This window comes from Lepus europaeus, chromosome 7, assembly GCF_033115175.1.
Source record: "Lepus europaeus isolate LE1 chromosome 7, mLepTim1.pri, whole genome shotgun sequence".
Lineage (NCBI taxonomy): Eukaryota > Metazoa > Chordata > Mammalia > Lagomorpha > Leporidae > Lepus > Lepus europaeus.
Genome location: NC_084833.1, coordinates 4,012,907 through 4,037,709, shown reverse-complemented (window position 1 = coordinate 4,037,709; position 24,803 = coordinate 4,012,907). Strand labels below are relative to the sequence as shown.

The window sequence follows — 24,803 nt, the reverse complement described above, 5'->3', positions numbered from 1 at the left end:
GGCACTCATCCCTGACATGGCCATGATGCACCGTGGGGGCGGGTGGGGGCGGGCGGCAGCCAGGTTCGGGGTCTGCTCCAGAGGCAGCAGCGGCTGGATTTGCTGGAGCTCTGCACGGGGGCAGGGAGGGTGCGGTGCTGCCTGTGCAGGGGCGTGGCCACGTCACGTGTCGTGGCCAGACCACGGAGAACAGCCACGGGCTCAGAAATGTTGCTGCTATGACACTATACACACCTTCCCCCAACCCAAATAGTCTGTGCGTGGCTGCCTTGTAAAATACTTTTTTTTTTTTTTTTTACAAAAAAGATTTATTGGGGGGGAGGGTCTTCCATCCACTGGCTCACTCCCCAGATGGCTGTCATGGCCGGCGCTGGGTCAGGCTGAAGCCGGGACCAAGAGCCAGGAGCTTCTTCTGTATCTCCCACGTGGGTGACAGGGAGCCGAGCACTGGGCCATCCTCTGTGGCTTTTCCCTGGTGCATAGGCAGGGAGCTGGATGGGACGTAGAGCAGCCGGGGCTTGAACCGGCACCCGTATGGGATGCCAGTGTCAGACAGCAGTTTAACCCGCTGTGCCATGGTGCCGGCCCCTTAAGATGTCTTTGTGGCCTTCTGCCATGTGGGTTGGGAGGAGGCTGGCATAGGTGGGGGTACTTGGCGCTCAGTGAGGAGGTGCCTGGTGCTGGGTTGGCAGGTGCGAGGCCCTCAGTTGGGAGCAGGCTCCCCTGTCTCTGGGAGCCAATGGCTCCGGCTTTGCTCACTCAGTGTGTAAATGGTTCCTTTGTGCTCTCTGGCCTCTGCGGCCTCTCCCATCACACCTGCGGCCACGCCTGGGGCAAAGTGGACTTTGTTGGTGCTGCCCTGGGCGGGACTGTTGAGGCGGCCTCTGCGCACACCTGCCCTGCCCCAGATGCCATGGGGTGTGGTCCCTGACACTTCAGACGGCCAGGGGTGCCGGCCCCGGGTCCCTGTCGAGCGCCAGGCCCAGGAGGGAGGCTGCACCAGCCTGAGGAAGCCTGGGCCGGCTCCGTGCCTGGCTCACTGCTGACCTCTGGAGTGGTTCCCCCATGAGTTCAGTCTCCACGTCCCACAGCCAGAGGGGTCTGAGTACTGGGGCAGGTGGGGCGAGGACAGCAGGCTTGGGACGCTCGCTCCTGGGCTCCTGGGTCTCTAAGTGCAGCCAGGTGGGAGCCCGCCCCGTCTCTGACACACAAACGGTACTCTGCACTCCCGAAGCCCTTTTTCCTCCGTGGAATTTGGCCAGGGCTGGACTGGCGTTGGAGTCTGCAGGAGCCGGCCTCCGCCAGCGGCCGCCGCTGAAGGGCCTGGCTCACAGACTCCCCATTTAAGGAAACCAGCGGGCCTCTGTTACGAAACCCGGGCAGGAATGCGAGTTATGCTCCTGCACGCCTCCGGCCTGTCCCTGGGCCACCGGGCAGCATTTGGGGGCGGGCTGCATGCAGCAGGCTGAGCCCCTTCTCCCCATGCCTTCTCAGTGGGGAGGGGGCTCGGGCTGTCTCCACACCACCTGCACCTTCGAACCTCAGGCTACCCGGAAAGTGCCCTTGTGCTGGTCCTGCCGGCCGAGGCCTGCGTCACAGCCTCCCAGGCCTGGGCTTGACCAGACAGCCACGCTGTGGCACGGGTGCCCAGGACAGGTCAGCCTGGTCTTCTCATCTGTCTGATGGGGTCAGCGGCCTTCATCGGGGGCTTGGGGAAGACGGCTGGGCGTGGTTGGCCCCTGGACCCTCACTCCTTGAGCTTGTCTCAACACCTCCGGCCCGGAAACGATGCCCCTGGGATGCCTGTGAGGCCTTCCTGGTTGGGGTTCCAGGGCTGACCCCATGGACCCAGCCTGGCCCAGCTGCCTGTCTCGGGTCAGGGTCGCAGGGAGGGGCGGAGGGAGTCCAGCCATCTCGCGTGGACCAGCAGTAGGGAGGCCCCGAAGGCAGTCGAGGTGCAGCCCCTTCTCAGCAGACAGGACAAGACGGGCCCTCGGGCTGGGGCAGCTCCCGGCCTCTGGGCACATGGCCTGCGGTCACCTCGGACCTGGACGCCCGTGGCGGGCAGGGACCTGTCCTCCCAGACGCTCGCCACCTGGCTCACTCCTTGGCTGTACTGGGGAATTCCTCTGAGGAATGGGCGCTCCTGCTGGATGTGCGACCCTGTGCTCCTGGGGGCCCTGGGACGGCAGCTCCTCCGTGCCCCTCCCCCCACCACGTGCCTGTCCATACTTGGCAGCCATTATCGTTTTAGGGACATTGTGCAGAGTCCACGTTCCCTGCCTGCTGCCCCGCCCCCGCCCTGTTCCACCTTCTCTCCTCCCAGCCCTGGCGCCCATGGCCCTTGTGTGTCTCTATTGTTTGCCTTTCCCAGCCCGTGGTCACCTCTCGTGGGCTCTCGTCTGTGACTCCTGCCGTGGTCCAGCCGGCCCATCTGCCCTCCTTGCAGGTTTCAAGTTGTCCTTTTGAGCTTTTTTTTAAACAGCATTTTCTTTCTTTTTAAGATTTTTTTTTTGAAAAAATTACACACACACACACACACAGAGGGAGAGAGAGGGAGGGAGGGAGGGAGAGAAGGATAGAGAGAGAGGAAGGGAGGGGGGGGAGAGAGAGAGAGAGGTCTTCCATCCACTGGCTGACTCCCCAGATGGCTGCAATGGGCAGCACTGGGTCAGGGGAAGCCAGGAGCTTCATCCAGGTCTCCCACGTGGGTGCAGGGGCACAGGCACTGGGCCATCTTCCCGCTGCTTTCCCAGGCTTAGCAGGGAGTTGGATGGGAAGTGGAGCAGCTGGGACTTGAACCAGTGCCCATCTGGGGTGCTGGCATCACAGGCGGTGGCTTTACCAGCTGCGCCCCAGCGCTGGCCCCTGCAGCAAAGTCTGAAGTGTCCCGGACACGTGACGTGGCTCTGCCCCGCTGACAGCGCCGTGTCCCAGACACGTGACGTGGCTCTGCCCCGCTGACAGCACCGTGTCCTGTGCCACCGCCGACAGCCCAGGGCCGGGCTGGGGAGGCGCCCCCAGCACCGTGGTGGCAGCAGTGTATTCTGATCGACACCGTCAGGTCTGGGGGTGATGCCTGAAGCCCTGAGCAGGCTCTCTCTGACAGGAGAGATGGTGCCAGCCTGCCACGTCCCGCCCCTGCCCTCCCCGCCAGGTACATGTACTGGACAGACTGGGGCGAGACCCCGCGCATCGAGCGGGCGGGGATGGACGGCAGCTCGCGGAAGGTCATCGTGGACTCGGACATCTACTGGCCCAACGGGCTGACCATCGACCTGGAGGAGCAGAAGCTCTACTGGGCGGATGCCAAGCTCAGCTTCATCCACCGCGCCAACCTGGACGGCTCCTTCCGGTGAGTGCCCGGCCCGCCGCAGGCCCACGCCGCCGCTTACCTGGCTTACCGGGCTTTGCAGAACCTGGAGCGGTAGCGGGGTACGTGCTCCGCATTGCCTGTCCCGCCACAAGGTCGGAGTGGCGTCTGCCATCCAGCGCGTGAATCCTTTCTTGTCTTCAAAGTTTTATTTCTCTCTTTGAAAGGCAAAGAGACAAGGAGGGAAGGAGGGAGAGAGATTTCCCATCTACTGGTTCGCTCCCCCAGATGCCTGCAGTAGCCAGGCCGGGGCAAAGCTAAGCTGGAAGTCGGGCGCTCCATGCAGGCCTCCCACGGGGGTGGCCGGGTCCCAGCCCCTTGAGTCACGGCTGCCTCCCGGGGTGTGCGTCAGCAGGAAGCCGGGATCAGGTGCAGAGCTGGGGCCCCCGCTCAGGCACGAAGCCTTAGCTGCTGGGCTAGACGCCTGACCCACGTGAGCAGTGATGCGGGGCACGACCCTCCAGCTGGGGCAGGAGAGCCTGCTCTGCAGCGCCGGGGCCACGTGCAGGTTCTGCCGTCCAAGGAGCAAGTGAAACTGTCTACATTTGCAGGAGAATCTCGGAGCTGTGGGTGAGGGCTGTGGCCCGAGGGGGCCGTGAGCCGCTCTCGGCACCGCACCCACTGCCCCCCCCCCCCCCCCCCCGGGCAGCCAGGACCGCCATGGATTTCGGTACACTCCAGGGGCTCCTGCGTGGAGGTGCTCCGGAATCTGGAAGCTGTTTGCGTGAATGAATGAATGAATGAATGAGTGAATGACTAGGGAGGATTTTCCCTGTCGTCGGCATCGCTCAGTGGCTCCCGACTCCCCCCCACATCCATGGGCAGAGCACTGTGCCCCTGCCTGGGTGCTCCCTGCCAGGGATCCAGACCAGGGTGGAGCTCCTGGCCCAGGTGGGGACGTGGCAGGTGCCTGGCCTGTGCTGCAGTGACCCTGCACTGGAGGACACAGTGGCTGGGCGTGTGTGGGCGTGGGCAGCTTCGCCACGTGTTCCCTGAGCTCTGTGTGTGCCTTGGCTTCGTCACCGTGGAGTAGCTTCTCCAGGGGTGGGAGCCGCTCAGCCGCTGTGGTGTGTCCCGAGGCCAGAAGGTGTGAGTGCCAGCTCTGTTGCAGGGTGGTGGCCTCCGTGCCCCTGGGCCTCTTTGGCTGAGCTGTGGGTGTATCTCAGGTGGGGTTGAAATCGTGGGACTGGTCTGAGGTTTGGGAATGTGCCCCCTCAGCGCCCGTGGGTCCCCGGGGCGGAGTGGGTTTGGCTGTGAAGAGGGGTGGGTTTGGGGCTGAACGACGAGGGTGATGGCAGCGTGGCTGCTGACCCTGGCACGGCCCCAGCTCCTCTCACAGCAACCCGGTTAAGCATCTGCTGGGATCCCCGTTACACGGTGCGCCCAGAGGCACTTGAACTTGGACTTGCCCAGAGCGCGCAGTTTGACAGAACCAGCATTAGAACCAGGTTAGAACCAGGGGCCGTCTCAGCCCCTCTCCGCCCGCCCCGCCTCCAGGTGTGGCTGTGCAGCTGGCCGCACGGCTCAGGGCTCGTGACTCGATCCGGGGGAGCTCTGGTGCCGCACACCTGTGAGCCCCATGTGACAGCGATGGTGGCCAGGCCCCGGCTGCACGGGCACTGGGGGCAGTGGCTGTACCTCCTGGAGGCTGTTGGGCGTCCCACGCTGCAGGCGCGTGTGAAGGTCGGGCGCTCTGTGTCCTGGGTCCGACGAGAGGCAGAGTGGGCGTGGCTGATGCCGGCTCGGAGCCTGGCAGGAGGGGGCTGCCCTGTGAGGGAGGGTGAGGCTCGGTGAGTGCGACCGTGGCGGGTCCTGTACTCCCCGTGGCACCCGTGCTGCCCCGAGGCTGAGGTGGGCGTGAGCACCCGGGAAGCAGTGCCTCTGGCTTCTCTGAGTGAGAGAGGCCGCGTCCTGGGGCGTTGGGATTCCTCCACATGGAGATACTGGCTGTACCGCGGCTTAGTGGTTCCCCTCCCAGGTGGAGGCCCCAAGGGATTGAAAACAGGCGTCCAAATACGGGCTTTGTGCGTGAGCGTCCGTGGCGTGCATGGTGACTGAGCGGTGGCCCCAGGCCGAGTGTCCCTCAGAGGAGGAATGGACAACTGGGCCATGGTGTGTCCGTCGTGGGTGGGTCGTTCAGTTGTGACAAGGAGGGAAGTGCCGACTCCCCCCCACGGCCTGGGTCACCTCGAACACGCCGTGCTGGGCGGAAGAGGCCGGCCACGTGGCCCCCGTGGCCTGTGTTCTATAGAACTTGTTCACGTGGAAGGCTCAGAGTGCAGAGGCTTGTCTGGGGTCTGGGGCTGGGGCTGGGGTCGTCCCATGGGCGATGGGCCGAGAGAGGCCGTGGTCACTGTGTCAGACCGTGAGTGTCCCACGGACCACGGACTTGCTGACTTTCCAGTGGTTGGTTTTGTGCTTCGTGGATTTCAGCTCAGCAAAGCGAACCAGAGACGTGGGTCAGGGAAGAGGGGGCTCGTGGCTCTGTTTGAGCAGCACCGTGTGTCCCCGCCTGCGGGGCCGTGGGGAGGACGGGACCTGGGACCGCGCACCCCATCCCCTCCCCATTCTCCCAGCACCTCTCACGGGGTCACCAAGCAGACACTCACTCCCACCCTACTGCCCGTGCCCGTGACCCCGTGACCCCGTGAAGCACACAGCTGAGAAACAGTTTTTTGTGCTGAGGCCACGTGTGACTTTGAAGCCAGGGCCACGGTGCCCAGGGGCAGGTGCGTGTGGCCAGGTCGGCACTGAGCGTCCCGGTGCCGGGGACGGGGGTGCCCGTTTGTTAGCAGTCTGGCTTCCTCCGTTTTCCTGTGTGTGGGGGGGTGCCCGTTGTGTCGCCATCACAGAGGCTGGGAAACCGGCGTGGGAGGCGCCCCCCAGGCCCGGGCTGCCATCCTGCAGGGTCCTAGCTCGGGCTGTCCCAGCTGAGCCGGGCACACACGCAGGTCCGAGCTGGGCGGGCAGCTCCCCGAGCGCGCTGTCTTCTCTCCCCTGGCCCCGCAGGCAGAAGGTGGTGGAGGGCAGCCTGACGCACCCCTTTGCCCTGACGCTCTCCGGGGACACCCTGTACTGGACGGATTGGCAGACCCGCTCCATCCACGCCTGCAACAAGAGGACGGGGGAGAAGAGGAAGGAGATCCTGAGCGCCCTCTACTCGCCCATGGACATCCAGGTGCTCAGCCAGGAGCGGCAGCCTTCCCGTGAGTGCCCACCCGCCGCCAGGCAGGGACGCGGGGGCCGGGCCGGCTGGGCGGGATCGCGTGGGGCAGCGGTGAGGCAGGGTGGGGCGGGGGTGGCTCAGGGACACGCTGGGGGCCGTCAAGAGGGAGCAGGCGGCAGGGTGCGGGCTCCTTTGGAAACGTGGTAGGGGTCGTGGGCCCCGTTCCGGAACGTTCTCTCGTTTTCCCAGTGCACACACGGTGTGAGGAGGACAACGGTGGCTGCTCCCACCTGTGCCTGCTGTCCCCGAGGGAGCCCTTCTACTCGTGCGCCTGCCCAACCGGGGTGCAGCTACAAGACAACGGGCGGACGTGTAAGGCAGGTGAGGCCTGGCGGGAGGGGCGCGGCGGCGGCCGGCCGAGGGGTCCCCCGCGTTCCCTGAGGCTCCCGCAGCCCGCCCGGCGCGCGACGGGTCCCGGGCACCACCACGACGGCCACGGTGCTGCCCAGGTGTGCCGCACGCTGTCCTTAGCTGAGCGCCTCTCAGATACAGATTCTCCAAGCGTTGCTGGGACATGGGGGTTCCCGTGGGGACTTTGTTTCAGCATAGAGGGCACCACGGACACGACCTTCGTCCTGCTATCTGCGCTGTCTCCTCGGCGTCCCCGCGTCCCCATGGCTCTTTCCCACAGATGGTTTCCATGTCGGTAGAAGTCCATCCCCGGGCTTTGTCCCCGCGTCTCGCTCCCGCGACGTCTTCCTGGTTCCTCCAAGGGGGACATCAGCCCCTGACCCGTCCCGAGCGGGGCTTCCTTCGGCCCCTGACCGTCTCGAGCAGGGGCTTCCTTCGGCCCCTGACCGTCCCGAGCGGGGCTTCCTTCGGCCCCTGACCGTCCCGAGCGGGGCTTCCTTCGGCCCCTGACCGTCCCGAGCGGGGCTTCCTTCGGCCCCTGACCGTCCCGAGCGGGGCTTCCTTCGGCCCCTGACCGTCCCGAGCGGGGCTTCCTTCGGCCCCTGACCGTCCCGAGCGGGGCTTCCTTCGGCCCCTGACCATCCTGAGCGGGGCTTCCTTCGGCTGCATGGCGTTGAGTTCCCTGCGCGCCGACGCCTTCTCCCGCCGTCCTTGCCGCCCCGGAAGTCACAGGCGTGGGACGCAGCCTGGGCCCGGGGAGGCTCCAGGCCCCGCGCAGCTGCTGTGGCCTCTGGGCCAGCTCAGGGCCGTGCAGCGAGCAGATCCGTAGGAGATGTCGGGGCCGGTGTCCGTTCTGTGGAGGCCGGGACCCCACTCAGGGCACGGCAGGGGCTTCGCGGGTGGGGACGCGGGGTGGCCCCTGGGCAGGGCGAAGCGCTGTCCCGGAGTCGGGGCTCTGGGGGACCTTCGTACCGGGGCTCCTGAGGCAGCAGCCCGTCGGTGAGGACCGACTCCCCGAGGGCGGCCGGTACGGCCACACAGGCTCCGGGTTCCGTGTCCTGCCCTGTGTTGCCGAATTCTTAGTTATAAAACGAGGGGCCTGCAGGGGCCCCCACAGTGTAGCCTGGCCCACCTCATGTATTTGAGAAGTCGGGGCCTCCAGAGCTGGTCTCTTCACGCCCCGCGTGTTCCCACATGTGGATGCGTGTTCCTGCATGTGGCGTGCACTCGCGTGTATGGCTGTGTGTTCTCACATGTGGCTGCATGTTCTTGTGTGTTAATGTGTAGCATCATGTTGGATATGTGTGTGCATGTGTGGTTGTGTGTCTCACTGCCTTGGAGTTGTGGGTGATGAGAACTGGCTCGAGTTCTGGGTCCTGGAGTTACAGGAACCTGGGTCTGGAATCTGCTGGCACCATCGATTGGTGATGCCTGCCTGCCTGCATCCTGGGTTGGATCAATTGGTGATGTCTGCCCTGGGAGACAGAGGGCCTGGCTGGATGCAGGTGTAGGTCCATCTCTGCCCTCTGGTCTCTCACATGGGTGGAGGAACCCAAGCACTTGGGCCATCTTCCAGTGCTTTCCCAGGAGTGTAGTAGGGAGTTGGATCAGAAGCGGAGCAGCCAGGACTCGAACTGGCACTCCCACGTGGGTGCTGTATTGTAGGTGGCAACTTAACATCCCTGGATTTGTACTTTGCTGCCCATGACACACAGTGGGTTGCCTGTGAAAACTGCCGGGACCTGGGAGCTGGTGACGCCAGGCAGGAGGAGGGGCTAAGTCCCATCACCGAGGTCCTGGGCAGCAGCCTTGGCGGGGGGCACCCCAATAGCAGGGGTGTCAGAGCTGGCTGGAAGGGAGCCCGGCTGACGGGCAGGTCGCAGGTGCCCCAGTCTTCCCAGGTGGCGGTGGGGGTGGAATTCAGGGGCAGGCAGAGGAGGCCAAGAGCTCTCTTGGCTGTGGTGAGTGGCAGGGTTCTGGGGGTGAAGCCCACGGCCACAGGGTGAGGGCAGAAGAGACTCCCAGGAAGCACTGGCAGGTCACAGAGACAGAGGCTGTGCTGGGGCCATCCCATGGCTTCTGGGGGCCGTGGTCAGAGCAGAGGCTGTGGCTTGCTCCGTGCAGAACATGGCGTGTGGGGCCGGAGCGACGGCTTCCATCCGTGGCCTGCCTCCGAGCCTTCCACCCATGTGCTGGCTTCATGATCCTGGGCGAGGGACCCAGCCTTGTCTGTGAAGTGGGGTTGTCTGCAGGAAGGTGGGGCTGCTGGGCGGATAGGAGCTGTGCTTGAGTTTGAACTTGACTTTGAACTTGAACTGGGAGCCAGGCAGGCATCTGGTTTGATGCCAAGAGAAGTTTTCCCCCTGAACATTTGGAATCAGGTGTAGATGCCAGGGCCGGGTGCTGTGCAGAGGCGCTGGTGGGTAGGGGAAGGACTGGGTCTGGCCTGGGGGCTTTGGGTGTGTGGCTTCCTGCCCCCTGGGGACAAAGCCTGGCTGGGGGACAGGGGTGTGGCCGTGTCAGAATCCCTGGGACTCTGAGGACAGTGGCAGGCTCCTTGGCCCGCCCCAGAGTCCTGGGAGAAGGGGGGTGGGCCTGCACTGCCCAGGCCCCCAGGGACGTGGGGGTGCAGCCCCAGGAGCAGCAAGAGCCCATTCCTGGCCCCCTACCCGACTGTCTGAGCGTTAGTGCTTTGTGGAGTCAGGCACGGAGACGTTTTTGTCATGAATCCTTTTTTTTCTGGTTTTGACAAATGCAGTCCAGCCCCGCGTAGGGAGGCGGGGGTCTTCCCCAAGGAAAAGGCTGAGTTGGAAGCCTTGCAGGGCCCCTGTGAACCAAGGAGTGGTGCTCCTAGGGGCAGGGGCAGGGGCGGGTGCCACTGGGTCCCTGAGCTGCCTCCCCCAACCTCCCCACAGGTGGTGCGGGTGGCGGAGTGACCCCTGTGCCTGGTTGCGGGGTGACATGAGAGGCCCGGGGTGGGGGCCGTGCAGACGATGCCTCCCGTGACAACGCCCTCAGGCTCAGGTGCTCTGGGTCCCACAGCCCTGTGTGTGTGTGTGTGTGTGCGCGCGCACGTGCAGAGGGGTGACCACTCGCTTAGGGCCTGTGTGTGTGTGTGTGTGTGTATGTAGCAGGGTGACCGCTGGCTCAGGGCCTGTGTGTGTGTGTGTGTGTGTGTAGCAGGGTGACCGCTGGCTCAGGGCGTGTGTGTGTGTGTGTGTGTAGCAGGGTGACTGCTGGCTCAGGGCCTGTGTGTGTGTGTGTGTGTGTGTGGCAGAGTGACCGCTGGCTCAGGGCCTCTGTGTGTGTGTGTGTGTAGCAGGGTGACCGCTGGCTCAGGGCCTGTGTGTGTGTGTGTGTGTAGCAGGGTGACCGCTGGCTCAGGGCCTCTGTGTGTGTGTGTGTGTAGCAGGGTGACCGCTGGCTCAGGGCCTCTGTGTGTGTGTGTGTGTTTGTAGCAGGGTGACCGCTGGCTCAGGGCCTCTGTGTGTGTTCTGTGTGTGTGTGTAGCAGGGTGACCGCTGGCTCAGGGCCTGTGTGTGTGTGGGGGGGGGCAGGGTGACCGCTGGCTCAGGGCCTGTGTGTGTGTGTGTGTAGCAGGGTGACCGCTGGCTCAGGGCCTGTGTGTGTGTGTGTAGCAGGGTGACCGCTGGCTCAGGGCCTGTGTGTGTGTGTGTGTAGCAGGGTGACCGCTGGCTCAGGGCCTGTGTGTGTGTGTGTGTGTGTGTAGCAGGGTGACCGCTGGCTCACGGCCTCTGTGTGTGTGTGTGTGTGTGTGTAGCAGGGTGACCGCTGGCTCAGGGCCTCTGTGTGTGTGTGTGTGTGTAGCAGGGTGACCGCTGGCTCAGGGCCTCTGTGTGTGTGTGTGTGTGTAGCAGGGTGACCGCTGGCTTAGGGCCTCTGTGTGTGTGTGTGTGTGTGTAGCAGGGTGACCGCTGGCTCAGGGCCTCTGTGTGTGTGTGTGTGTGTGTGTGTATGTAGCAGGGTGACCGCTGGCTCAGGGCCTCTGTGTGTGTGTGTGTGTGTGTAGCAGGGTGACCGCTGGCTCAGGGCCTCTGTGTGTGTGTGTGTGTGTGTGTAGCAGGGTGACCGCTGGCTTAGGGCCTCTGTGTGTGTGTGTGTGTGTGTGTAGCAGGGTGACCGCTGGCTCAGGGCCTCTGTGTGTGTGTGTGTGTGTATGTAGCAGGGTGACCGCTGGCTCAGGGCCTCTGTGTGTGTGTGTATGTGTGTGTGTGTGTGTATGTAGCAGGGTGACCGCTGGCTTAGGGCCTCTGTGTGTGTGTGTGTGTATGTGGCAGGGGTGACCGCTGGCTCAGGGCCCTCTGTGTGTGTGTGTGTGGCAGGGGTGACCGCTGGCTCAGGGCCTCTGTGTCTGCCATCCCCAGCCCATCCTGAGGTCGCCCCACCTTCCCTGCTCTGCCAGGGACCTGGGGACAGCGGGGTGGCCATGGTGTGGGTCTCTGCAGGCGGATCTGGTCCCTGGGCAGAGCGGGCAGGCGGGGCCCCACCCCCCGCGGGCGGAGGCTGGCAGCTGCTTTGGTCTCCCCCATGTTTTTCCAGTTATGTGGACTGGGCTACAAACAGCAGTAGCGGGGCCTCGTGTGCGAGTCACCTCTGCTACCCCAAAGCCTGGCCGCCTCTCTGCCACGGTCCGTGTCGCTCTGCCTTTGTCACCGACGGCCTCCTCGGGGTGGGGGCTCAGGGCAGCCAGTGACCGGGGCGGGTGACTCTGCAGGTCTCTGGGCCCCGGGCCGCATCCAGACCGTGGCCGGGAGGGTGCAGGCGTGAGGTTTACGGGGGGTCCCCCTGCACGGCACCGAGACGTGCTTTCAACAGAGGCTGGGGACAGAAAGAAGCTGGGGACGTGGCTGGGTGGGGGCTGACAGGCAGGCGGCAGCTGGGCCCTGGGCCCCAGCCCCTCACGTCCGTCTGTCTGTCTGAGTAGATTAGCCAAGGCCGCCCGGGCGCCCGGGCCCGAATAACAGCGCGTTTGTTCCTGGAGTCCCCGTCACTTGTCGGAGAAGTAGGTCAAAGGGGAGGGAGGAGGAGCCTGTGGAGACGCCGCCATGGTTGGCGTTGACTGTGCCAGCAGAAGGCAGCTGCTGTCCTCAGCCAGGGACCGGGAGTTTGCAATGGCGGGAGCATCGAGCGCTCCGCCCCGGCGCTCCCTCGCCGCGTTTTCAAGCCGCGGTGTGGACGATAAAATGCACGCAGCTTAAGTGTGCACGTTGATGAGCTGTTGTGTGATACAGTCCAGACACGAAACGCTCATGCCCTCCAGAAAATGCCCTGGAGCCTTTGCCTGCCACCCCCCACCGCCGGGGGGCAGCACTGTGCCTGTTCCGGAGCAGCATGGCGCCGGAGCCACACAGCCTGGGCCGTGCTGTGTCCTCGCCTGAACGCTGATGTTGCAAGCCACTGGCAGAAGAGAGGGGCCCCATATTCAGGATGGGGCTGTCTTCCGGGCCTGGGGGCTCTGCAGTCGGCTGTGGTCACCCCCTGCGGGCCTGCCCAGCGCCCCGACCGCTACCGCCTGCAAGGCTCACACGGCTCCCTCGCGTCTTCGGGGTCAGGTTCTGGGCTCGCAGGCTGCGGGCCCCCAGGCTGCCCACACCCCCTCTCTGGGCCCCTGCCCTCCCTGTCCCAGCGCTTGTCCCCTGGGGGCAGTGGTGGGGCTTTGCTGTCTCTGGGCCCGACGTCCACCTGGGACATGCCGGCCGCCAGCTTGTCTTCAGACAGACCGAAGGCTGCCTCGTGGCTTCTACCGCCCTCACCTGTTTCCGTGGGATGCGTGGCTGGTTGCTCTGCAGCCCCGGCCCTTGGTGGCGTGGGGCCCGCTGCTGCCAGAGCCCCTCCTGTGCCTTGCTGACCCAGGGAGCTTCTGCTGGGCTCCTCCCCAGCCCCTCTGGGAGGTCAGCTCCCACCTCCACTGCAGAGCTGGAGGGATTGTGGCTTCCTCACCTGCTTTTCTTTTCTTTTTTAAGATTTGTTTTATTTGAAAGTCAGAATGACAGAGGGAAAGAGATCTTCCACTGCTGGTTCATCCCCAGTTGCCCTGCAGCTGCCAGGCTAAGCCAGGCTGAAGCCAGGGCCTGCGTCCCGGTCTCCCACGTGGGTGCAGGGGCCCAGGCACTTGGGGCATTTTCCATTGCTTTCCCAAGTGTATCAGCAGGGAGCTGGATGGGAAGTGGAACAGCCGGGACTTGAACCGGTGCCCGTGTGGGATGCAGGCGTTGCTGGCGGCAGCTTTACCCGCCACACCACGGCGCCGGCCCGGACCTTCTTGCTACTTTGCGGGTCAGCTGCCGTCAGGAGCGTCTGTGGCAATGGGCGTCCAGCTCCCGTGGTCCTTGGCGGAGCAGACGAGGGCTCTCTGATGAAGAGGGGCTTCCCCTGACACCCGCCCTGGCCCCTGGGGCCGTCATCTGCGGGAGTGAGCCTCTGCCTGCACTGTGTGGCTCTAAAGTATGGGGTTGCTAGCCTCGGCCACAGGCGAGCATCGGCCACGGTCGTCTCCGAAGGGGCCTCGGCCGACGGCTCTAAAGAGAGCCTCTTCCTCCACGCGGCCCAGCCCAGCTTCCGCCGCCGCTGCCGAGCCGCAAGCCCTGTCCTGTCCCACTCACGGCGGCTATGTGAGGGGTGTTCAGGGCTGGCTGCTTCACGGGGGGACCCCGAGGTACACAGGGGCGAGCTCAGGACCGTGGAAGAAGGGCGCAGAAGGGGCTTGGGCCTGAGTGTCCCAGCCCCAGGAGCCGCCCCTCCTAGCCCCCACCGCACCCTTCCCGGGGCGGCTCCTGCACAGTTGTGCGGGGCGCAGGGGAACGTGGCCGGGCACCCAGTCACGGCCACTCAGCTGCAGGGAACAGTGCATTTACAGAAATATAAAACCATTAGTGCCTTTATTGAACACCTACTGTGTACCAAGGCTGTGAAAGGCACCCAGTGCTGGCTTCTTTTTTTAAACTTATTTGAAAGTGAGCGTTACACAGAGAGGGAGAGGGAGAGAGGGAGGGAGGGAGGGAGGGAGGGAGAGAGAGAGAGAGTCTTCCATCCTCTCATTCACTCCCCAATTGGCCGCAATGGCTGGAGCTGTGCTGATCTGAAGCCAGGAGCCAGGAGCTTCTTCCAGGTCTCCCACACAGGTGCAGGGGCCCAAGGACTTGGACCATCTTCTACTGCTTTCCCAGGCCATAGCAGAGAGATGGATTGGAAGTGGAGCAGCCGGGACTGGAACTGGTGCCCATATGGGATGCCGGCACTGCAGGTGGTGGCTTTACCTACTACACCACAGTGCCGGCCCCCAGTACTGACTTTTTTTTTTTTTTTTTAATTTTTTTTTTTTTAATTTTTTTTTTAATTTTTTTTTTTGACAGGCAGAGTGGACAGTGAGAGACAGAGACAGAGAGAAAGGTCTTCCTTTTTGCCGTTGGTTCACCCTCCAATGGCCGCCGCGGTAGCGCGCTGCGGCCGGCGCACCGCGCTGATCCGATGGCAGGAGCCAGGTGTTTATCCTGGTCTCCCATGGGGTGCAGGGCCCAAGGGCTTGGGCCATCCTCCACTGCACTCCCTGGCCACAGCAGAGAGCTGGCCTGGAAGAGGGGCAACCGGGACAGGATCGGTGCCCTGACCGGGACTAGAACCCGGTGTGCCGGCGCCGCTAGGCGGAGGATTAGCCTACTGAGCCGCGGCGCCGGCCCAGTACTGACTTTCTAAAACAAAAAATACTTATTTGAAAGGGAGAGACAGACAGAGATCGTCCATCCTCCAGTTCACCCCCCAAATGCTTATGACAGCCAGGTCTGGGCCCATCCGAAGCCAGGTGCCAGGAGCCAGGAGCTTCCTCTGGGTCTCCCACGGGGGTGCAGGGGCCCAAGCACCTGGGCCGTCTGCTGCTGCTTTCCCAGGCCACAGCAGAGAGCTGGGTCGGAAGCAGATCCAGCACTCAGATGTGAGACACCTGCGGGGTTGAAGTGTGTAACCTCTGACCCCTGGTGCTGACTTTTCAAGAATGGAGCTGCGTGCCTGATAGGCCCCTCCCCCCACCCGCCAGGCCCGCTCTGAATTCCAACTCCCTGTAATTTGCCCAAGAAGGCCAAGTATGTTGTCTTTTTTTTTTTTTTTTTTTTTTTTAGATTTATTTATTTACATGAAAGGGTTGGAGTGGAGAGAGAAAGAGAAATATCTCCCATGTACTGGTTTACTGCCCAATGGCCTGGGCCAGGCTGAAGCTGGGAGCCAGGAGCTGCGTCTGGGTCTCCCACGGGGGTGCAGGGGCCCGAGCTTGACTTGGGTTATCTTCCACGGCTTTCCCGGGCACATTACCAGGGAGCTGGATTGGAAGTGGAGCAGCCGGGACGTGAATTGGCGCCCATAGGGGATGCCGGCCCTGCGGAGGGCGGCTTTACCCGCTGCACCCCCGCGCCGGCCCCCGTCCTCTCTGTCTCCTAAGAGGGCTCCCCAGGTGCTTGTGTGACACCACAGGGCGGGGGCCTTGTCGTGGGATCCTCGGTGGGGAAGTGGAGATCAAGCTGCTGGATCAAGGCCGCTCAGTAAGGAAATGGGACTTTGCCGCAGGAGCCGGTGTGCTGACCACTGGGCTGTCCTGCCTGTGGGGAGCGGCTCCCTGGCGGTCAGCCTGAGGGCTGTGGTGGGGTAGGAGGAGGCAGAGGCCAGCAGCGGAGGCTCAGCAGCTCTTGGGGCCGGCCTGCCGTGGGTCCTGCGGCTGCCTCCGACATTGCCCTGTCTGGTCACCCCAGGCCCCTGGGCGGAGGAGTGACTGCCCCATCTCACAGCTGAGCACACTCAGAGCCCAGGTGCAGGTCACGGGGCTGGGGGCTGCTGGGGCGCTCCCGGGGGGCTGCAGCTTTCCCCAGTGCTCGCTGGGAGGCCCCGGGGAAGGCCAGTGGGTGGACGGCTGCTTGGGCCTCAGGTTGCCGGCAGGGCCGGCACCCGACCCGGCCACTTCCTCTGTGCCTTGTGACCCTGTGGTCATTCAGTGTGGTTTCCCGGGCCGGGGTGCCGGACTGCGGTCTCAGCATTTGTCCAACCGCTCTCCCCAAGGGGCAGCAGGGAAATTTAATCAATTGCTAACAAACAAAAATAATCTGGCTGCCCACCGGCTGGGGGCATAGAGGTCAGGGTTGATGACAGCCTGCGATGTGCCCGGGCTCTGCCTGTGCAGCTTCAGGCCTGAGAGATGGCCGGTGGCCATGCTGTCTCCCGAGGAGGCAGCCAAGAAACAGATCCTCCAGCTGGGAGGCAGAGAAAGGTGGCCCCTCCGCCTCCTAGCTCTGTGCTGAAAAAGCCGCAGTGGGAGCCGACGAGGAGGGGCCCAGGGCCTGCCTGGGGCTGCTGTGGCCCTGGAGTTGCCCTTGGCTCGTGGTGGGAGGGTCGGGGTGTCCACTGTGTCCGCTGGGGTGGCCAGGCCCACCGTGGGGGCTGAGGAGCCTCCTCTGTGTGGGCATGGCGGCTCCACACTGGGGTGAGGTCTTCCCTTGTTTGTAGTGAAGCTAGGAGGTGCGGGATGTTAACCACGGTGCCTGAACGTTCCTGTGAGGTGGGCGCCCCCAGCAGGGCTGCCTGCCGGTGCCTGGGTCACCCTGTGCCGGCCACGGTAACCAGGGCAGGTGGCTTCTTCAGCCCACTCATTCATTCTCCTGCTGTTGTTATTTAAAAATTTTATTTATTTGAGAGGTAGAGTTAGAGAGAGTGACAGAGAAAGGTTTTCCATCTGCTGGTTCACTCCCAAATGGCCACAACGGCTGGAGCTGGGCCGATCTGAAGCCAGGAGCCAGCAGCTCCCTCTGGGTCTCCCATGCAGGTGCAGGGGCCCAAGCACTTGGGCCATCCTCCACTGCCCTCCCAGGCCACAGCAGAGAGCTGGACTGGAAGAGGGGCAGCTGGGACGTGAACCAGTGCCCATATGGGATGCCGGCGCCCCAGGTGTAGGCTTAGCCTATCCCACAGCACCAGCTCCATTATTATTTTTTAAAGATTTATTATGTATTTGAAAGTCAGGGTTACAGAGAGAGAGACCGAGATCTTCCATCTGTGGGTTCCTTCCCCAGATGGCCAGGAGCCAGGAGCTTCATTCAGGTCTCCCACTTGGGTGGCAGGACCCGCGCACTGCAGGCCATTAGCAGGGAGTGAGTGGAAGCGGAGCAGCAGGACTCGAACTGGTGCCCCTGTGGGACCAGCATTGCAGGTGGCAGCCCCACCTGCTATGCACTATGCTCCAGAATTTTTTTTATATTTTTAAGATCGATTTATTTGGGTCCAACATTATGGCATGGTGGATTAAGCTGCTTCCTACATCGGTGGCATCCCATAAGGGCACCGGCTGGAGTCCCAGCTGCCCAGCTTACCATCCAGCTCCCTGCTATGGCCTGGGAAAGCAGTAGAAGACGGCCCAAGTGCTTGGGCCCCTGCACCCATGTGGGAGACCTGGAGGAAGCTCCTGGCTTCAGCCTGGTCCAGACATGGCTGTTGTGGCCGTTTGAGGCATGAAGCAGTGGATGCAAGACTTCTCTCTTTGCCTCTGCCTCCCTCTCTGTGTGTAATTCCACCTTTCAAATAAGTAAAATCTTTAAAGAAAAAAAAAAAAAAGTTGGGGCCAGTGCTGTGGCTAGCTGGTAAAGCCACCAGCTGCAGTGCCGGCCTCCCATATGGGTGCTGTTTCAAGTCCCGGCTGCTCCACTTGCGATCCAGCTCTCTGCTGTGGCCTGGGAAAGCAGCAAAAGATGGCCCAAGGGCTTGAGCCCCTGCACCTGCGTGGGAGACTGGGAAGAATCCTGGCTTCAGATCAGCCCAGCTCCAGCCATGGTGGCCATCTGGGGAGTGAACCAGCGGATGGAAGACCTCTCTGTCTCTCTGCCTCTGTCTCTGTGACTCCACTTTTCAAATAAATACATAAATAAATATTTCTTTAAAAAAAAAATTAACACTTGTGATCACTTCAGACAGGAAAACGGCATGAAAGGTGGCGGCATCAGAGCTGCCCGTACCTGGCCCGGCGGTGGCGGCCGGCGTTCCCGGGTCCCCCGCTCCTGTGCTCGGGCGTCCAGATCCGCTGGGTCAGGCCTCGCCAGCGCGGCTGGTCTCCTGTCCCCCCACTGCGTCCGTGCACTTCCGGCCTCGCTAACTCTTCTCCCGCGTCCAGTGCCTGTGCAGCCCCTGCAGGCCTTACTGATTTCAGTTTTTAGAATACCCTGGGAGCACTGGGGCTGTTGAGAGCTACTTGGGCCGGGGCTTGGGTTTCGTTGGGAGCGCGACGCTGTGGGGACTCCATGTGCACTGATCTGTGGGCCTTCCCGCTGCTATTCTTGCTCTGTTCTAGGACAGACAGCGGAGCTCGAGGGCCCCTGGTTCGCAGCCCCCGGGAAGCAGGAGCGAGCCCCGCGCGTGTCCAGCAGGGCACCCAGCTAGTGCCCATGGGTGGCTCACTGCTGTATGTATATTACTGCAAGGGTACCTGTTTTTCTTTTCGTTTTTTAAGTACTCATTTTTAATTTAAAAAATTATTTCATGGTGCCGGCAGTGTGGCGCAGTGGGTCCATCTGCCACCTGCTCCGCCGGCATCCCGTATGAACGCTGGTTCAGGCCCAGCTGCTCCGCTTCTGGTCCAGCTCCCTGCTGTTGCGCCTGGGGAAGCAGCAGATGATGCCTGAGTGCTTGGGATTCTGCACCCACTTGGGAGACCCGGAAGGAGCTCCAGGCTACGGGCGTCGGCCTGGTGCAGTCCCAGTGGTTGCATCATCTGGGGGGTGAACCAGCAGATGGAACACTCCCTCTCTGTCTCTCCTCCCCCTGTGCAACTCTTACAAATAAATAATTAAAAAAAAAAAAAACACTTCAAAAAAATATTTGAGCCGGCACCACGGCTCACTAGGCTAATCCTCCGCCTTGCGGCGCCGGCACACCAGGTTCTAGTTCCGGTCGGGGCACCGATCCTGTCCCCGTTGCCCCTCTTCCAGGCCAGCTCTCTGCTGTGGCCAGGGAGTGCAGTGGAGGATGGCCCAGGTCCTTGGGCCCTGCACCCCATGGGAGACCAGGAGAAGCACCTGGCTCCTGCCATCGGATCAGCGCAGTGCGCCGGCCGCAGCGCGCTACCGCGGTGGCCATTGGAGGGTGAACCAACGGCAAAAGGAAGACCTTTCTCTCTGTCTCTCTCTCTCTCACTGTCCACTCTGCCTGTCCAAAAATATATATATATATATATTTGAGACATACAGAGAGGGGTGTGAGAGACAAAGTGTTCCCGTCTGCTGTTCGCTCCCCAGAAGCCTACAACCACGGGGCTGGAGCCGTAGCTGGGAATGCAGTCTGCTCTCCCATCAGGCGGCAGGGGCCCGGCTCCTCGAGCCATCACCCGCCGCCTCCCTGGTCTGCGGCAGCAGGGGGCTGGAGTCGGGAGTGCAAGCCCAGTATGGAACCCGAGTGCTCTCCTGCCCAGCGCCTTGCCTTGGGGCCTCGCTCCCTGCACCTGCCTGGTTCCTCCAGGGCTGCTTTCCACCAACCGCTGCTCCTGCTGGCCGTCAGCTGATGGTGCCCCTGGAGGACATGTTGATGTCGCAAGGCCAGCAGCAAGAGGGCAGGCATCACCGGGGGAGAGGCGGCCGCTGTCCTCGTAGCAGGAGTGGAGGCCGGCTGGGGTCGGAGGCAGGGGCTGCCGCCGTGCAGCCGCCAGCCAAAGCACGCCAGGGATTTGGGGCAGCAGCAGAAGCCGGAAGAGGTGTACAGGTTCTGCCCCCCCCCCCTCGTGGGACCTGGGTCTGTGTGCTCTGCCGCCAGGGGCTGTGGGGCCGGCCGGGGGCAGGGCGGGAGGACGGAGCTGGCCTCGGCCCTGCTGTCGGCCACCTGTTGACCACCTCTCGGATCTGCTGGCTCTTGCACTTTGAGGCGCGTGCCCAGCGTCTGGCCCCGCCGGGGAAGCTGTGCTGTCTCCGGCACGTGCACGTGGGTGTGTGCAGGGAGGGTCGGGAGAGCCAGGAGCAGACCCCGAGCCGGCGCCAGGCGTCACTTTCCGGGCAGCGCTGTGGGGCAGGCGGCTGGAGGAAGCCCAGGAAAACCGTGTGGCCCGGCTCTGTCCTGTAAATCGCTTACTTCCCGGGCGGGCCCCAGGGCGGGGCTGGCTTCTCCCTTCCCCTGCAGGCCTGGGGCTGGGGCTGGGAGCTCCTCGACGGCCGCAGACCCTCATTCCGCGTTGTTCTGAGGCTGGGGTCCCCTGGGGGCTGTGCGGGAGGCTCCAGGCTGACCGGGTTCCCTGCAGGCTGGGGCTGGCACGCTCAGCCGCTCGTGGCTCTGGGCCCACCTGGGACACTTGCAGGCTCTGCCTCCTGGCGGCAGCCACGTAACTCCAGAGCCTCCTGGGGGAGCGGGTCGCCCAGTGTGGGCCGTGTCCTTACGCACCCCACGAACCCTCCTTTCCTCTGTCCGTGAGGGCGTCACGGGGACAGATCCCCAGCCTGCTAGGGCCACGCCCCCCAGTCCGAAGCCGCCGCCTGTGGAGACCCAGATGGGATGGCAGAGCCGGTGAGAGCCCCGCTCGCTGCTGTGTGTCCCTAGGCTGGGTGCTCAGCCTCTCTCTGCACACCAGAGCATCCCCATGCCTGGGCCCGGGGGAAGATGGCACTGACTGCTTTAGGCGACCATGGGGCCGGGGCTGGGTTAAATAGCCTCATGGCGCGTCGTGAGCCCGGGCGTCAGCTTCCGTCAGGGATTGGCGTTTGCGCCCACTCGAGGCCGGGTGGGAAGTGACACACAAGGCCAGGGCGCTTCTTGGCCCTCCCTGCGGGCTCCCGTGAGCGCCGCTGCCTCTTCCTGGTGGCTGTTTCCGTGCTGTTCAGTGATCAGCCAGAGCGAGGACCCGGGGCTATTTGGATGGCCGATTCTTCACTGTAGGTGAGGAAGCAGGCCCAGAGAGGGCCCAGGACCTGCCAGGGTCACACAGCAGGGGCGGGGCCTGGGCGTCAGCCCTGAATTCTCCCTGGAGGGTGCCCTGGGCTTTGGAGACAGGTCAGAGACCAGCTGGACGTTTGGGGGCGGAGCCCAGGGGAAGGGCGGGGTTCTCTGTTTAAATGGGGCCTCCCCACTGCACCTGGTCAGAGCTGACTACCTCCAGCTGGGCTCGGATCTGGATTTCAGGAGTCGCCCGCCGCCTCACTTTCCCACCTGCCTGCCTCAGTTTCCCTGCCCTGGGCTCAGGAAGTCGTCGCTAGCACGTGTGCGCCCTCTAGTGGAGGAATCAGGTTATGAGCCCAAGGGCTTGGAGCAGAGTCCTGAGGGTCCCTGCTGGCTCCGGGTCCCTGGGACCACTCTTCAGATCCCCAGGCTGTTGGTGGCCAGAAGCCACCAGGGGCTTCCTGGGGTCACCTCTTGTCTGAAGACTGAAGCTTGGCTGGGTACCTAGGGGACCGACCTGAGTGCTGGGGTGTGAGGGAGGTGCCGGCCGGCTCTGACCTTGGCCCCAGTGCTGGAAATGGTCTGTGGGCCTGGCAGACAGCGCTGGAACAGAGTGGACAGTGCCCCAGCTCTGTGTCAGGGCTGGGGCACCCTGGGTCCCCAGGTCCGCGAGCGGCTTCTCGTGCCACTTCTGCCGGAAGTCCCGGTGACTCCCGACAGTGCGGACTGGGCAGAACCTAGAACACTGGGGGGGGGGGGGACAGGGCTTCAGAAAAGACTCCTGGGGCCCCGCCCCCCACGCTAAGCTCAGAGATCAAGCCCCCCCCCCCGCCGGAGTTGGTTGGGCTGTGGGTCATCAGGGGGTCTTGGAGCCTCAGGGCCAGAGTGAGCCCCTCCCTGGGGTGCTGGCTGCCCGCCTGGGCTTGGCTCCCTGGTACTGAAACCGTGTGCTCTCGGTCCCTTCCTGAGGCACGCGGGGACAGGGACTGAGCCGAGGGGACTTCTCGGGGCTCTGGCACAGATGCACCCTGAGGGCTGGCCCGTCCTGCCCTTGGTGGTGGTGGGGGGCTTTGGAGAGCAGCAGCTGCAGGCTTTGCCCCGGCTGCAGCAGAGACCCTCGGCGTGGTTCTGCACCCCCATGGGGCTCCCTTTGTCCATCGTGGTGCTGTTGAGAAGCCAGACCTGAGGCCCTGGGGCTGTCACGAGGTTTTCCTGGCCCGTTCTCATTCAAGGGCCGCTTTTGGAGGCCACGGTGGGCCGCGGGGGACCCAGGCGGGGGCTGGAGGCCACGGTGGGCCGCGGGGGACCCAGGCGGGGGCTGGGGCCACGGTGGGCCGCGGGGGACCCAGGCGGGGGCTGGAGGCCACGGTGGGCCGCGGGGGACCCAGGCGGGGGCTGGGGCCACGGTGGGCCGCGGGGGACCCAGGCGGGGGCTGGAGGCCACGGTGGGCCGCGGGGGACCCAGGCGGGGGCTGGGGCCACGGTGGGCCGCGGGGACCCCAGGCGGGGGCTGGAGGCCACGGTGGGCCGCGGGGGACCCAGGCCGGGGCTGGGGCCACGGTGGGCCGCGGGGACCCCAGACGGGGGCTGGAGGCCACGGTGGGCCGCGGGGGACCCAGGCCGGGGCTGGGGCCACGGTGGGCCGCAGGGGACCCAGGCGGGGGCTGGAGGCCACGGTGGGCCGAGGGGGACCCAGGCGGGGGCTGGGGCCACGGTGGGCCGCGGGGGACCCAGGCGGGGGCTGGGGCCACGGTGGGCCGCGGGGGACCCAGGCGGGGGCTGGGGCCACGGTGGGCTGCGGGGGACCCAGGCGGGGGCTGGGGCCACGGTGGGCCGCGGGGGACCCAGGCGGGGGCTGGAGGCCACGGTGGGCTGCAGGGGACCCAGGCGGGGGCTGGGGCCACGGTGGGCCGCGGGGGACCCAGGCGGGGGCTGGGGCCAGGGTACACAGTGGCCCAGGAGACCCTTCCTGTCCCTGGCTTCTTAGCTGGGCTGTCACCCAGGCTCCAGTGTCCAGTGTGGCTCAAAGTGTCCCCAAGCCCCCACTCCGTCTTGGGGCCTTGGAGCTGGGACACCTCCATGGTGCTGTCCATGTACATCTGTGCCCCTCGACACAGAGGTTAATTCACCTGCCCGGGGGTCTGGTGATGGGTACCTCCCCTCCTTAAGTCCTGGCGGGGGGGCCCGGGTCAGCTCTGGGGGCAAGTGGCCTTTGAGCCACCTGGGGAGAGTGAGCTGCAGGGGGTTTGGGGAAGTGGGGTGCAAGTGGAACTGGCCCCGGTGCCTGGCACAACTCAGGCTGCGGCTCAGGGACGGCCTAGCAGGGGCCTGACCAGAGAACCTGGCTGGGTGGCCCTCAACCGGTTCCTTAAACTCCCCGGGCCTCGGTTCCTTTGGGAGAGTGACCTGGGCCCGCGGGGAGAGCTTGGTGGGTTCCTGAAGCCTCTGGGCTCCTGGCTGAGCTGCCCGGCCCCGGTCCACCTCAGGCCCCGCCCCCAGCCCTGCCCAGCCCACCTCAGGCCCTGGCCCTGTCCACTTCAGACCCAGCCCTGCCCAGCCCTTCCCTCCTCAGGCCCCGCCCCCACCCAGCCCGGCCCTCCTCAGGCCCCGCCCCCACCTGGCCCGGCCCACCTCAGGCCCTGCCCCCGCCCAGCTCTGCCTCGCCCCACCCCACCTCATGCCCCACCCCCAGCCCTGCCCAGCCCACCTCAGGCCCTGGCCCTGTCCACTTCAGACCCAGCCCTGCCCAGCCCTTCCCGCCTCAGGCCCCGCCCCCACCCAGCCCGGCCCTTCTCAGGCCCCGCCCCCGCCTGGCCCTCCTCAGGCCCCGCCCCCACCTGGCCCGGCCCACCTCAGGCCCTGCCCCCGCCCCTTGCCCTGCCCACCTCAGCCTGGCCCTCCTCAGGCCCCGCCCACGCCCGGCCCACCTCAGGCCCCGCCCCAGCCCGGCCCCCCTCAAGCCCAGCCCGGCCCGGTCCACCTCAGACCTCAGCCCGGCCCACCTCAGGCCTCGCCCCCGCCCGGCCCTCCTCAGGCCCCGGCCCTGTCTACCTCAGACCTCAGCCTGGCCGTCCTCAGGCCCCGCCCCCGCCCGGCCCGGCCCACCTCAGGCCCCTCCCACCTCAGGCCCCGCCCCCCACAGCCCGGACCTCCTCAGGCCCCACCTGGCCCTCAGGCCGCCCCGCCCCTCACCCCACTTCCGGCGTCTCCCCACAGGGGCGGAGGAGGTGCTGCTGCTGGCGCGGCGCACGGACCTGCGGAGGATCTCGCTGGACACGCCGGACTTCACCGACATCGTGTTGCAGGTGGACGACATCCGGCACGCCATCGCCATCGACTACGACCCGCTGGAGGGCTACGTGTACTGGACGGACGACGAGGTGCGCGCCATCCGCCGGGCCTACCTGGACGGGTCGGGGGCGCAGACGCTGGTCAACACCGAGATCAACGACCCCGACGGCATCGCGGTGGACTGGGTGGCCCGGAACCTCTACTGGACCGACACGGGCACCGACCGCATCGAGGTGACCCGCCTCAACGGCACCTCGCGCAAGGTCCTGGTGTCGGAGGACCTGGACGAGCCGCGCGCCATCGTGCTGCACCCGGTGATGGGGTGAGGCGGCTGGTCGGGTGGGGGGCGTCTCGGCCGCGTGGCTGGTGCAGGGCCTGGGGGCACGCAGGCTGCTCCAGGCCGGGGGTGGGGGCCTGAGAACTTGCATTTCTGAGCGGCGCTGGCACCGGCTGCTGTGTCCGTGTGTAGGAAGCCGAGGGGACAGCAGCCGGCGGTTCTCCCCCGGGCCTCAGCATGGAGTCGTCCACCTGGGCTGTGTCTGGGCCGTCCGTGTGGACAGTGGGCATGGCTGCGGCACCTGCTGCTGGCCGGGGTGGGCACCGGTGTACGGTTGCAGCCCAGAGAGGCTGAGGGACTTGCCCAGGGTCGCACAGCCAAGAGGC

General features: G+C 64.8%; 1 protein-coding gene across 1 annotated transcript in view; it reads left to right on the top strand.

Annotated features, from left to right (window-relative positions):
* The window catches only part of LRP5 (LDL receptor related protein 5), a 99,064-nt gene that overhangs the window by 33,687 nt on the left and 40,574 nt on the right, over window positions 1-24,803 (top strand). The window contains exons 3-6 of the mRNA XM_062195709.1: window positions 3,158-3,355; window positions 6,383-6,579; window positions 6,789-6,920; window positions 24,066-24,462. Coding sequence (XP_062051693.1) covers window positions 3,162-3,355; window positions 6,383-6,579; window positions 6,789-6,920; window positions 24,066-24,462 — 920 coding nt within the window. The 5' untranslated portion in view covers window positions 3,158-3,161. The remainder of the gene's footprint in view (window positions 1-3,157; window positions 3,356-6,382; window positions 6,580-6,788; window positions 6,921-24,065; window positions 24,463-24,803) is intronic.